This window comes from Brassica napus, chromosome C4, assembly GCF_020379485.1.
Source record: "Brassica napus cultivar Da-Ae chromosome C4, Da-Ae, whole genome shotgun sequence".
NCBI classification, from domain to species: domain Eukaryota; kingdom Viridiplantae; phylum Streptophyta; class Magnoliopsida; order Brassicales; family Brassicaceae; genus Brassica; species Brassica napus.
The window spans coordinates 41,550,759-41,564,618 of record NC_063447.1 but is presented as its reverse complement, the minus strand read 5'-3'; the positions used below and the strand labels follow the sequence as shown (position 1 = coordinate 41,564,618).

Below are 13,860 nucleotides of genomic sequence, written 5' to 3'. Positions count from 1 at the left end.
GACTTCCTTTACGTCGAAGAGAGTTCGAAAGGCGCTGAGGTTTGTGCATCCTAGTCCTGCTTTGGGCAGAGAAACAAGGAGTGATTCCGAACCTGAAGACCAAGGTCCCAACGCCGCTCGCACGATTGTGACGGGGCTGAACTCTTCGAAGGGGAAAGATATTGACCTCGGTGACCTGGAGTTTTCGGTGGACGATTGCATGCTTCCAGGATGGGATCCGGACCTTGCTTTCGGTGATGGAAGCTGTACGATCGAGGTCCCTATTCTGGACTTTGATGATTTATTCGCTGGTCTTTCGTCGGGTTTCGATGCTCCTCCGGCTACGAGCGAGTCAGGGAGGCCGAAAGTCATCGCGGAAGGATCTCGTATCATTAACGGGGTATAAACTTTTAAGATTTTTTTTTTTTTTTATAACGTGTCAATCGGTTTTATAGGGCTTGAACTTGCTTGGATCGGCCATTGAGGCGAGCCATAGAGAGGCCATGATCTATCGCTTTAAAGCGGAGAAGGCGGAAAAGGATCTTGCTCGTATGCGAGACGAGATGTTGGCGAGAGATGCTAAACTTGCTCGTGATCATGCGGAACGGAAGGGCAAGAGGGAAATTGCCGAGGTAATGAAGACTCGCGCTTCTCAATTCCAGGTTGAGTACGGGAATCTTAAGGACGCTTTCAACTCGCTGGGCGACTTCCGTGAGTGTCGCGGCTCCGTCGGGAGCCTTTGGAAGACGCAGGCGGATGACTACGTTTTCGAGAGGGAGATGGAGTTAATGAAGGGTGGCATGAAGGATCATGCTCACGCTGAGACGATCATTCCTCCGATCGATGGGAAGATTCAGGGATTCAGGGATCCCATCCCAGTTTCTCCTGATACCTTAGAAACCACGACTGATTTTGCCGGTGACGATGAGGAAGTGAACTATCCCGCAGATGCATTCGAAGCTTCCTTGTCCGGGAATTTTAACTTTGATCTGTGAGTGTTTTGACGGGAAGGAGTTTTTCCTTTTATCTAGTATTTAGCGGCCGAGTGTGGCCTTTGTTCATATATGTCTGGCCGAGTGTGGCCTTCGAACTTTGTATGGGCCTATTTTGGCCGTTTTTGTCGGGACTGGCTGTTGGTGGCTTTGAACCCCTACCGCTATGCGGTTTATATGATGTTTGTTTGTTTGAGTTACTTTGTTTAGAGTGGGTTTGAAGTAAACATGAGTTGTCGTATCATATTTAACTTCGTTGAGGCATTCAATCTGTTAGTTTGTTCGAGACGTGAGTTTTCGTAAAAATTATTTACGATCTTTCGGGAACGTTGAGATATGAACGAAGAGACATGTTTTAGGATCTCGTATCGTTTAGATATCATGTCTTTGAGATGTCTGAGACCAATGCAATGGGTTTAGGGCATGACTTAGGTTTACTCTCGGTTTTAAGGTTTGTGCGGTGACTAGCCGGCTATCGGTTTTCCTGTTGCGATTTTTACCTGATTCGTACCGATTTAAAGTCCGCGATAGGTTCTCGGCTTATACGACTTGTATGGTACGAATCGAGCATCTTTCCAGAGACAATTTTTAAGCCAACTGGAAGTGCTAGACCAAAATTTTGAATTTTTTATGTAGCGCGCTTTCGTCCTTGTGTTGGACGTTTGAAGATCAAAAGAGTGATCAAGTTGCGTTTGCTTAAGACGGCTGATGTGTTCGTCGGGACCAATCGACGAACGGAGTGTAAGATTTGTAGTGGTCGCGTTCAGACAATTTGTTCGTATCATCTCGATTTTTAACTTGGCAAAGTCTCGCAGTTATTTCGAAGACTATACGTATATTTTCGGTGCTGAGGTGAGATTGTTTTGCGATTTTGGGCCGTACGAGGCTGCTGGCAAGAGTATTAACGTTTGTAGATTTTCTAGGCGTGTTCTGAAACTTTTGCAAGTGTCTTAAAAAGGAGCGACGCATATTGATCGTAAATTTTTTTCGAAATCTCTATAGAATTCGATTACAATAACGCATCTTTTCCTATGTGGGAGTATACAAGTATACGCACCCACTCCCCCCCCCTTTTTTAGAGAGGGGGATAGCTGAACTCGTCTTTCGACAAGCTGCCTACGTACCTCTTTCGAGGATCCAGCCATCTCGTAGTTCTGTTTTATGCCGCGAGCATTTTTACTCGGCGGTTATTGCCGTACTGACCGCCTTGATCGTGATGATCATGGCTGGGTTAGTGTTCTCTTCCGGATGTTCCAGTTGAGTTGTAGTGTCGGCTTCGGACTCATGTTGAGTTTCGACACCCGAAGCGTCTGCGTCAGCAGACGATGTTAAATCGTTTTTTCTTGAAACGTTGTCGGTCGAAGATTTATCAATCTTCGTGCGTTTACGATTTGCCGTTGCAGAGGTCGTCATCTGTCTTAACTTGTGTTCCGCGAGGAAGCACAGTCGCGACTGTTTCTGACATCCCCAGATAGCTGCGACTCCGTTTGGGGTCGGGAATTTGACACCGTGGTGGTACGTCGATGGAACGGCTTGCATAGCGTTGAGCCATGGGGTTCCCATGATCACGTTGTAGATGGCAGGATGATCGACTACCGCGAACTCGACAATTTTTGTGATCTCCTTGGCCATGACTGGTAGCTGAATCGATCTGAGGGTCATCGATACTTCGCCTGAAAAGCATGTGAGCGGTTTCGGAGTTGGAGTTAGTTCTCCGAGTTTGATGCTCATCCGATTGAGAGTGTCGCGGAAGATTAAATTGACCGTGCTTCCCGTGTCAATGTGTACTCTTCCGACTTCCAGATCTCGTATGACGAGGTCTATGACAAGGGATCGTAGTGAGGTTAATCGATCCCGCCGGCTTCCTCCTTTGTGAAGGTGATTAAGCAGTTCTGATCATCTCGGTTAGGAGACCATGTAGGCCAGTTTGCGCTTGACTCCGCCTTCCGCTGGTAAGCCTTGATGGCCGAAACCGTATCGTTGCAGAATTGCGATCCTACGATGATCATGTTGACTCTACGACGATTGTTATCGTTCCCTTTGTCGTCTGGCCTCCTGCCGCGTTTGTCCCGAGATTGGTTTCTTTGAGGAGATCTCTCTGCAGGAAGATTTCTGTCCGGCTTCGGGGGGGCGATCGGTCTCGAGGATGAGATCTTTCACGCTGGTCACTTCCGAGAGTTCTCCGGCTAGTAGCTTTGCGGCCAGCCTTGCTCCCAAGACCTTGCAGTTAGTCGTGGAGTGTCCTCGGGACTGGTGGAACTCGCAGAAGGTGTTTTCATCATATCCTTGATTGCGAGTCCACGTATTACCCGTGGTTCGGCCCTGGTCTGAGCCGATCGCGTAATTGTGCGCTCCTTGGAGTTCTTCCCCCTCGTGATGGACATACTTGTCGTTACGAGGGTTCTTCTTCCTCGTTTTTGGGTCTACATCTTTCGAGGATGATCTCGCCGACTTATGTTTTTGCGATAAGATTTTCGTTTCTTCTTCGATCATGACGTAGTCCGTCGCCTTGTGGAGGGCGTCTTGGATCGTCCGCGGTTTTTCGAGGGATATCCATTTTCTGAATTTCGACTTGTACCGGAGCGCCTTTCTGAGCGCATCGATGGCTACCTTATCGTTTATCCCGCTGACCGTAGACATTACCAACTTGAATCGGCTGATGAACTCGCGGAGGGGTTCGTCTTCCCTCTGGGACAGACTCTAGAGATCGACATCGGAAGTTTCTCTATCTATGAACATAGAGTATTGCTTGAGAAATTCCGACGCGAGCTGTCGGAAACTTCCGATAGAGTTTCAGTTAAGGCGCGCAAACCATTCGAGGGCTGCTCCTTCTAGACTCTCGACGAACAGGCGGCAGTAACCGGCGTCTCTTTCGCCGTCCTTCAGCCCCGCACTTCCCATCGTGATGTAGAAAGCCTGAAGGTGCGCTCTCGGATCGGTCGTACCATCATACTTCGGTACTTTGATTTTTCCTGGATCGGATACCCTCATATCTGAGATGCGAGTGGTGAAAGGGGTCCTCCGAGCCCCTTCCAGCAGCCTGTCGATCTCGGGGGCCGCGCTGGTAGCGTGATGGATTCGGGATTTTACGGCTCTTACTTCTACCGCAGTCTTGGTGATATAGTCGCGAAGATCGCGTATATCCGATGTCTCGCCAGCAGATTTCCATGCTTGTCGGCGTTTACTGCGAGTGAGCTCGGTTTGCTTTTCAGCCAGCTCACTCCGTTGTCCTCCGAAGCCTTCGCGGGAGGCGGAGGGCTTTCAGAGTTTCCCTTTTCGATGGGAGATTTCTCGCTAGGGTTTTGACCCGAAGGTCGTTCCTGCGCGGCTCCAGGCCTGTTGAGTGGGGTTGCAAAGTCGAGTCTTTTCCCGCGGACTTTAGTGGTTCCGCGGGGGCGGATTGCTCGAGTCCATGCCGTTAAAGTTTCAACTTGTTTGGTCAAGGTGCTCACGAGCTTATCCTGTTCTTCTGACCTTTTTTCGTAGGTGACGAACATCTTTTTAAACTCCTCGAGCGCCGCGGCGTTGGCTGGTACGTTGGCCGCGGAAACGTCCGCTGCGGGAGTGTGGAGATCAGTGCCACTGCCTCCTTTAAGAGGAGTCTGCACGTTATCCGTGTCGTCAGTTGACATGTCTGGTTGAGCGTGATGTGGTTGAGAGTTAGATTGATCCGTACCCCCCCCCCCTTCTAGAGCCAAACTGTGGGAACCGAAATTTGCACTGTCGATTTCCGTTTAAATTAGGAAAGTAGGAGAACCCTAATTTCCCAGAGGTCCCGGATATCTGCTAATACCACACGCCAAGCAATCAGAACACGAAACGAGAACAGTAATAAAATAAGAAATAAAAAAAGAGAGCAAGATAGTTCTTATTCTGAATCTGCGTTTGAGCGTTTACAACAAGGTAAGTGCCTGGGCTACGAGAGCTGTCGGCGAGATTCCTAGTTCTAAAGCCCTAAGACGGCAAAAACCTAATTGAGTCGCAGCTCGAATAACAAAAACGGAAAATTGCCTAAAATCGCTCTAAGTGCTAAGTTTGCTGTGAAAAAGTCCTCCCCCATGCCTCTCGCCTAGGACTCCTTATATACTAGCTCCAGGGTCGGTTTATGCTTTTCCCCTTCTGCCCTTAAGCCGCCATAGCATATTCCGATATTCGTAATTATCTTCAAAATTTTGTATTTATCCGCGGAAACTTGACATTTATCTTTCCTCGCGAACCAAGCGTAAACCGTCATGCAGCTTACGGGCTGTTGGTTAAGAAATCGTAAGTTGGGCCTCGAGTCATGTCTTAGGTCCCTTTGGGCCGTCTTCCAACTCGAAGCGTTTATTACGGTTTCTTTCGATAAAGAACGAACTTTTCGCGGTTTTTACGGTAAAGTTTGAATGATAACTTAGAATGGCAGGGAACGTGAAATGGGTTCGCTACGGTCTTCGGGAGATAGCATCGAAGGGTAGACGAGAATGCATGGACTAATGTCGTATCGACCAAGTTCCTGCTCGAGCTCGAGACGTAGCGACCGAGCTTTGGCTCGAGCTCGGTTGCTACGCAGCGACCGAGCGGAACACGCGTTCGGTTGCTGCGTAGCGACCCTTTTCGAGCTCTTGTCTGATGACTCGCTTTTCTTCCGCAAAGCTTTTCGTAAAGAAGAATCAATTTCGAAAAAGTATTTGTCGAAGAAGGTTCCTACGTTTTCTTCTTTGGGGATTTGGACGTTGACTTCGTCGTAACCGTTTTTGACCCTAACACGTGGCACAGATCAGCTCGCCCGGCGAGGGCGGCCAATTCTCCGAGGACCATTCCGAACCCGGTCCCATCCCATAACCATGCATCTTCGTCCGAAGTTTCCGTAACTCAGTCTTCGGGTCCGTGGATACGACACCAATGTTCCGTCTAAAAACATCGTCGAAAGTATTCGGGAAGTTGGGAAGGTTATGTCTCTCGAACGGTTTCCTATTCTTCGTAGTAGAGCAGGTTACGGTTAACTTAACACCAACTGCCTCGGCTATGCGAAGAAATTGGGTTCCGACAGCTCTTGTAGCCTAGGTCTTTACTTGTTGTTCACGCTCAAACGTGAATTCGGAAATAAGAACCTCTTATTCTCTTTTTCTGCTTATTTTCATTTTATTCTTTCATATTGATCGTGTCGTGTGTGGCCCAGCAGATAATCGGGACCTTCAGGGAAGGCTAGGTTAACTTGGCTTTCCTCCGGTTAACAAAACTCGATGGTGTGAATTTCGGTTCCCACAGTTTGGCGCTAGAAGGAGGGGGGGGGGGGACGGATCTATCTCTCTCGCAACCACACACGCTCAGTCCGATATGACGACCAACGTTGAAAAAGACCCGCAAACGCACGACGGGACTCCCATCGATGCCAACGCTGATAAAACTCCAGCTGTAAACGTATGTTGCTCTGATGCCTAAATTGCTCTAAGCAACGCCTACGATGGCATCAGGGAAGATCAAAATTCCAATCTACGATGGCATCACCGACCCGAAAGCGCACCTGCAGTCTTTCCAGATCGCGATGGGGGAGGTGCAAACTCAAGGAACGCGAACGAGACGCTGGCTACTGCCTCCTCTTCGTCGAAAACCTCAAAGGAGCCGCGCTCGAATGGTTTTCTCGCCTAAAATGAAATTCCATCGGAAGTTTCCGCCAACTTGCTTCAGAGTTTCTCAAGCAGTATTCCATGTTCATGGACAGAGAAACCTCGGACGTCGATCTCTGGAGCCTGTCAAAAAGAGAAGACGAGCCACTTTGCGAGTTCATGAACAGATTCAAGCAAGTAATGGCAAGAATCACCGGGATCAGCGACAAAGTGGCGATCTATGCTCTAAAGAAAACTCTCTGGTACCGGTCGAAATTCCAGCAATGGATATCCCTCGAAAAACCGAGAACGATTCAGGATGCTCTTCATAAGGCAACAGACTTCATCGTAATGGAAGAGGAGATGAAAATCCTCTCCCAGAAGTACAACCCGCAGAAGACGCCCACAAAAAAGAAAAGCTCTCGAAACGACAAGTATGTCCACCACGAGGGAGAAGACGTCCAGGGCGAGCACAACTACACTATCAATTCCGAACAAGGAAAGACCTCCGGAAACACCTGGACCAGGAACCAGTACAAGGATACCTCCTACTGCGAGTTCCACTAGACCAAAGGTCATTCCACTACGAACTGCAAAGTTCTCGGCGCAAGGCTAGCCGCAAAACTCCTCGCTGGCGACCTCTCGAAGGTCACTAGCATAAAAGACCTCGTCCTGGATTCCGACCGCCCTCCCAGGACTGATAAAGAGTCTCCCGAGAGGGACGCACGCGCAAACCAGTCTGGCGAGAAACGCGAAAGAAGGCAGGATGACCATGGAGACAATAGTACCCGCCAGAGGATAAACATGATCATCGGAGAATCATAATTCTACCGCCACTCTGTTTCATCCATCAAGGCCTACGGAAGAAAGGCGGAAGCAAGTTCTAATTGGACGACTCGGTCCCCGACCGACAACGCTCCAAACAATACGATTATTTTCGAGGAGGAGGAAACCGTCGGACTCGATAAACCTCACTGCGACCCGCTGGTCATCGACTTGGTGATTCGAGACCTCGAAGTGGGAAGAATCATCATCGACACAGGCAGCACGGTCAACGTCATTTTCAGCGACACTCTCCGGAGAATGAACATCAAACTTGGGGAAGTCGTCCCGGAACCAAAATCCCTGAGCGGTTTTTCGGGCACAACATCAATGACCCTCGAATCGATCAAACTTCCGGTCATGGCAAGGGAAGTCACGAAAATCGTTGACTTCGCCGTAGTCGATAACCCGGCCATCTATAATGTTATCATGGGAACCCCATGGATCAACGCAATGAAGGCGGTACCGTCGACTTACCACCTTAGCATCAAGTTCCCAACACCAAACGAAACAGTAGTAATCTGGGGATGCCAGAAACAATCTAGGCTCTGCTTTTTGGCCGAGCATAAGCTACGACAAACTCGGAACACCCCTGCGATTAGCCCGAAGCGAGTCAAGAAAACTCAGAGTACTCCCGAAGGTTCCACAAAGAGCGATTCGGAATCACTCGCCCAAGCAACGGCTCCGGACAGCGACGCGATCCCGGAGTCCATCGCCCTACCAGCGGTAAACCCGACTCACGAAACGGTCGCCGATTTAACTAAAGCCTCAACGGCCGAAGTAACAGAAATGGCCCTATCCAACGAGTAGGAACGCCCGCAACAACAAAGTAGAACTACGAGATGGCTTGATCCTCGGAAGAGGTACGTAGTCAGCTTGTCCTATTGACAAGTTCAGCTATCCCCCTCTCCAAAAAGGGGGGGGGAGTGGGTACGTATACTCGTATACTCCCACAAAGTTCGGAATATCCACACATGTACTCGATATTTTCGAAACGTTTCCAATAAAACTCATTTTATTTCTGTCTCCCGATTCACTTGCAATAGCCACAACAATCGGAGATTAACCTTAGAAACACCCAAGACAAGGGTCTCCAAACACGCATACCTTTCAAGCAGTCCTTGGATGGGAACTAACTTAAACAACAATCACTGCGTATCAATGGTCAAGCAAGACCAAATACATCTTCTCTAAAAACGAAGATCGTAACTTTCTCACTACAAAGGATATACCTTTCGGAAAAAGCGAGATGTCGTAAATATTTTCGAGAGATATTATCCAAACACACGGTCCGTCCGCGACTCTAAAAAAACAAATTGCCCGTCGATTGGCCCCGACAGACAAACCCAAAACGTTCTCAAAAACGAACTCGTAGTCTAACCTTTCGTAAAAGTAAAGGTTCTCTTACATCCGACGAGGATACCATAGCGCGCTATACAAGAAATCCTAAATTTTGGTCAGCACTCCAGACGGTCTCTGGAAAGTGCTCGGTTCGTTCCATACAAGTCATATAAGCCGGCGCCAAGTCGCGGACTTTAAATCGGAAAGAACCAAGTTGAAATCGCCCACAGGCAAATCAGTCGTCGCACAGCCTTAGCTCCGAAAGTAAACCTAGGTCTTGCCATAAACCCAGTCCTACTGGTCCACTAACATCTCAAGACATGATACGAGATCTTAAAAAGATGTCCCATCGTCTATATATAATACGCTCACGAAACTTTGCGAAACTCCTAAACGTTTCCGAACGCCCTCGTTCAGTAAGAGCAAACGAACAAGACGATAAACTAAGAGTTAAGATACGAAGTGACTACTCGTATCTTTCCCTCACACTTGGCAGAAGTATAAACTAAAACGCACAGAATGTCAATCATTCATCATATATATAGAAGCCGCAAAAAACGGCTAGGACCCAAAGCCACCAAACGGCCGGTCTCAAACACATAGTTCACATAGCCTCGCAAGGCCATAACACACATAAAACAAATACGGCCACACTCGGCCTAGATACATCAAACCTCGAAATAAAACTAAGAAAAATAATCACAACAATCCTCAAACCTCAAAGTCGAAGAACCCGGACATGGAGACCCTGAACGAGCTCGCAGGCTGGTCCACCTCTCCGTCCGCGACTCTGGCACCTTCATCACCAACACCGGTTCCCGCTTCCGCCGTGACCTCCGAGACCTCGATGGAATCCCAAAGCTGTCGGACCCTTCTTTCGACCGGAGGAACCAAGGATTCGGCATGGGCACACCCGTTCATAAGACCCGACATCTCAGCGACCTCGGCAGGAAAAGATAAGTCCTCGTTCTGCGACTTGTAGAGGGTAGCAACCGAGCCACAGCACTCGCGAAAATCGCCCACGAATTCTTGAGCATCCTTAAAGCTCTCGAATTCGGTGGCAAACAAAGCGGCCCTCCGCTTTATTTCGGCGACAATCGCTCTCTTTCCTCTCCTCTCCGCACGGACAAGGGCCCGAGAATGGAGCTCAGCCTGTCTCCGGCTCTGTTCTTCGACCTCCTTCTGAAACCGAAAGAGTTCTCTTTCAGCCTCCTCGGCTTTGAAGTGAGAGATACGCGACTCCCGGAAACTTCCGTCGAGCGCCGCATTGAACACCCTCATCCCCTGCACGAACTTAAGATCGGAAAAGGAAACAAAAAAAAATATAATTTAGATCAAAGTTCAAAGGATAAACCTCGTTGATTAAGCTGGAGCCTTCGGCGACTACTTTCCTCCTCGACTCTTCGTCCAGCGACTCATGAGTAGTAAAACCGGGAGGGAGGTCGGCAAAAAAGTCGCTGGGAGGGGGAACCTCGCTGGTTCCACTCCTTTCCCCTAGGGAGAAACTAGGGTTCCATTCTGGCAGCGGAGGGTTTCCCAAGACGTTCTCAGAGGTAACTCCCTTGCCTTTCCGAGACATGGTTCTCTGCCTCTGAGCAGGCAAGACATCAATGACCGGTTCTACGTCATACGGAGCGTCAAGAGGCTGAGAGACGGCTCGAGATCGATGGAGCTCCACCGCGCTTCGAATCCGTTCAACGGTGAAGGAATTCCAGAAGAACGGCCTGCCGCGGAGAAGATCTCGCTTGGCAAAAAGATCGGCAGGAGTCAGCGGAAGGATCCTGTTCACTGCATGATAATTAAAAACAAAAATCATCTTCGCATGTTTTCAAGGTATCAAAATGAAAAAAATAGCTATTCGTATTACCACGGGTGAAGTTCCACTCCCGATGGAATAGGTGGAGGTAGCTCTCCTCGACAGACTCCCCATCTTTCCGGACAAAGAAAAAGCGCTCGAACCATGTCTTAGGATGTGAAGTGTACCCCTGAATTATAGCCATGCCCTTCTTTGGCGCCATGCGGTATGAGCCATCGATCCCCGTTCCTCTCATAGACCAAAATCCCTCGAAATCGCCAGGGTTAAGATCCATTCCTAGCTCGTAACTCGAGATCAACACGCCGAGCCAATGCTGCAAAGCCGGAACGCTTAGCTGGCTGATCGAAAGCCCAAAGTGGTGAAGCGCGCGGACGATGGTACCAGGGATCAGAAACCACATGCGGCAATACACCAGGAAGGCCTCGTAGGAAGTAAAGAAACCTTCCGGAGTTTTCACTCGGGATCCGAAATACGACCCCACTTGGAATCTGGTAAAAGTCCCTGAGAGTCTTGAGGTAGTCGGGAGAGACCATGCTCAGCGTGACGGGTGCGTTTGGCGACCTCACGGGCTTCTTAGGAATCAAAATGTCTTGCGAAGGCGGAAGCTAGCAGCAAAGAGCTTTGTAGTACGCATCCTTTGCTTCTTCCTCAACTTCGAACTCTTCTTTCGGGGCGATCACCTCATTGGCAGAAGAGTCACCCAAAGATGAGTGTGAGGAAGAATTTCTCTTTGAAGATACTTTTCTTGAAGACATTTTCTTTGAGCAAAGAGAGATCTTGAAGAAAAAATTTCTATCTTGGAGGAATCTTTTATTAAGGGAAGAAGTGAGTAAAGAATTTGAAAAACTTACTTCCCTTACTTATACAATTTTTTTTACTATTCACCTTCAATCTTTCGACAAACAATTACGTCTAATTCCACCTAGAACAGACCATACCACAAGCTAGGACCTAACACCCAGGTCCACGGATCCTAGCTAGCTGGAGGGCTAACTGTTGGGGTCAAAATCGGTCACGACGGAATCGATGTCCGAAAGTCCTCAGAAAAACCGAATCTCGGTCAAAACTTCAAAAGCCGAGAAAACGAATAGCCGAAACGGATCGCCCGGCGAGCTCGGCCGCGACATGAGCCAGCTCGCTCGGCGAGCACGATCGTGTTGCCGGTCGACCCGCCGGCGAGCTCGGCTGCGACACGAGCCAGCTCGCACGGTGAGCACGACCGTGTTGCCGGTCGACTCGCCGGCGAGCTCGGCCGTGACACGAGCCAGTTCGCCCGGCGAGCACGACCGTGTTGTCGGTCGGCTCGCCGGCGAGCTCGACCATGGCATGGATCAGCTCGCCCGGCGAGCGCGGCCAATTCTCCGTGGACCATTCCGAACCCGGTCCCATCCCATAACCATGCATCTTCGTCTGAAGTTTCCGTAACTCAGTCTTCGGGTCCGTGGATACGACACCAATGTTCCGTCTAAAAAACATCGTCGAAAGTATTCGGGAAGTTGGGAAGGTTATGTCTCTCGAACGGTTTCCTATTCTTCATAGTAGAGCAGGTTACGGTTAACTTAACACCAACTGCCTCAGCTATGCGAAGAAACAGGGTTCTGTTGGAAGAACCATGCCTATACCAACGGCTACTTCGCGAGTAAAATCGTAAAAACGCTTAAGTCTTGATACGGCCCAAAGAGGGTCCGAATTGCGGCAACGGCCCATCTATGGTCACAAAAGACTTGAGCCCAAAGACTGGTATGACGGTTTATCTCATCCGTGGGAAGAGATAAATGTCAAATTTCCGAAGATAATCACAAATAAGAAGGAAATATGGAAAAGCCCGCTTTGTGACAAATCCGGCCCAAGAAGAGGTAAACTGACCTAAGGAGGAGTATATAAGGAGGACCTAGGACGAAGAGGGAGGGGAGATCAGAGCAAATCAGATCAACTTAGCACTTAGAGCAATTTAGGCATCTTTTTCCGCTTTTACTAATCGAGCTGCAACTCAACTAGTTTAGATTTAGGTCGCTAGACTAGCGAACGTACCGACAGCTCTTGTAGCCTAGGTCTTTACTTGTTGTTCACGCTCAAACGCGAATTCGGAAATAAGATCCTCTTATTCTCTTTTTCTGCTTATTTTCATTTTATTCTTTCATATTGATCGTGTCGTGTGTGGCCCAGCAGATAACCGGGACCTTCAGGGAAGGCTAGGTCAACTTGGCTTTCCTCCGATTAACAAAACTCGACGGTGTGAATTTCGGTTCCCACAACACTCACTTTCCGCATATCAGAATAGCTCCATATGATCCAAGTCGATCCCCCTGAAAAGTTTATCATTCTGAGCCTTCTAGATATACCATATTATCCATGGGTAAGAATCTCTGTACAGTTCTGGTTCAATAAAGTTATTCTTCCTTCAGAAGAGGTAATCCATATTCGCATAAATGCTTAATAGTGGAAAGATATCAGGACTAGATGGGGTGGTCGATAGGGACCGTACTTGCAAGTCTGGAGGATATTCAAATATGGCATGAGTAACAGTTTCTTCCGGTTCCCCACATCATGGGCAATAATTATCGCATCTCATATTACGGCATGTCAGATTTCTCGTTACAGCCACATGTCCTGTTAGGAGTTGCCACATAAAATGCCATATCTTTTGAGGTGATTTTACTTTCCAAACAAAGGCTTGAAGTTTGGCTATACTAGGCTCCATGACCTCCATCTCTTCATCTACTCTAATTAGGTTCCGAGCTACCAAGTATCCAAATTTAACCGTGTACTGGCCATTCTTAGTGAAGTTCTAGTAGAAAGAATCACGTCGATGAGTAGAGCTTATGACTAAACTTCTTATAAGAGGTATATCATCATGGGCGACGTAGTTATCTAATACTCCAACATCCCATTCCCTTGAGGCTCCATTAATAAGGTCACCGACTCTCATGTTCAGGTGCAAAACAGGGGCAGAATGTCGAGCCGACCTAGCCGGTGCAGTAGGAATCTAAGGGTCCTCCCACACTTTTACCTCATATCCAAAATGGACTTTCCATCTAATTCCCAAAAGCAATAGTTTTCGTGCCGCTGAAATACTAGTTCACAAATATGATGGGCTGTTTACTGAACTTATTCACAAAGGCGAACTCATTATGTATTATCTTCCTCTTAGAACTCTAGCCACTAGAGAGTCAGGGTACTGAACTAATTTTCAAAGTTATTTTGCTAATAAAGCCAAGTTAAACTCATCAATCATGCGGAAACCAATCCCGCCCTTCTCCTAGAGTATATTTGCGAAGTGATTTATACACATGTCGTCACTACAATCATTCTCGCTGAAAAAAGA

General features: G+C 48.3%; 1 protein-coding gene across 1 annotated transcript; it reads right to left on the bottom strand.

The window, feature by feature from the left end:
* Positions 1–9,430: 9,430 nt before the first annotated feature.
* On the bottom strand, positions 9,431–10,773 carry LOC125586080. Its single transcript, XM_048755881.1, has 2 exons — positions 10,074–10,773; positions 9,431–10,003 (listed from the first exon to the last, which is right to left on the bottom strand). The coding sequence occupies exons 1-2, from the start codon at positions 10,533–10,535 to the stop codon at positions 9,431–9,433; spliced, it is 1,035 nt and encodes a 344-aa protein (XP_048611838.1). The 5' UTR covers positions 10,536–10,773.
* Between the last annotated feature and the right edge of the window lie 3,087 nt (positions 10,774–13,860).

What these genes read in the sequence shown, in the direction of transcription:
- LOC125586080 (XM_048755881.1), bottom strand. Translation starts at nt 10,535, where the DNA reads ATGATTTTTGTTTTTAATTATCATGCAGTGAACAGGATCCTTCCGCTG. An exon ending in GCTCCAGCTTAATCAACGAG is followed by an intron (nt 10,004 to 10,073) that starts GTTTATCCTTTG and finishes AAGTTCGTGCAG; the next exon opens with GGGATGAGGGTGTTCAATGC.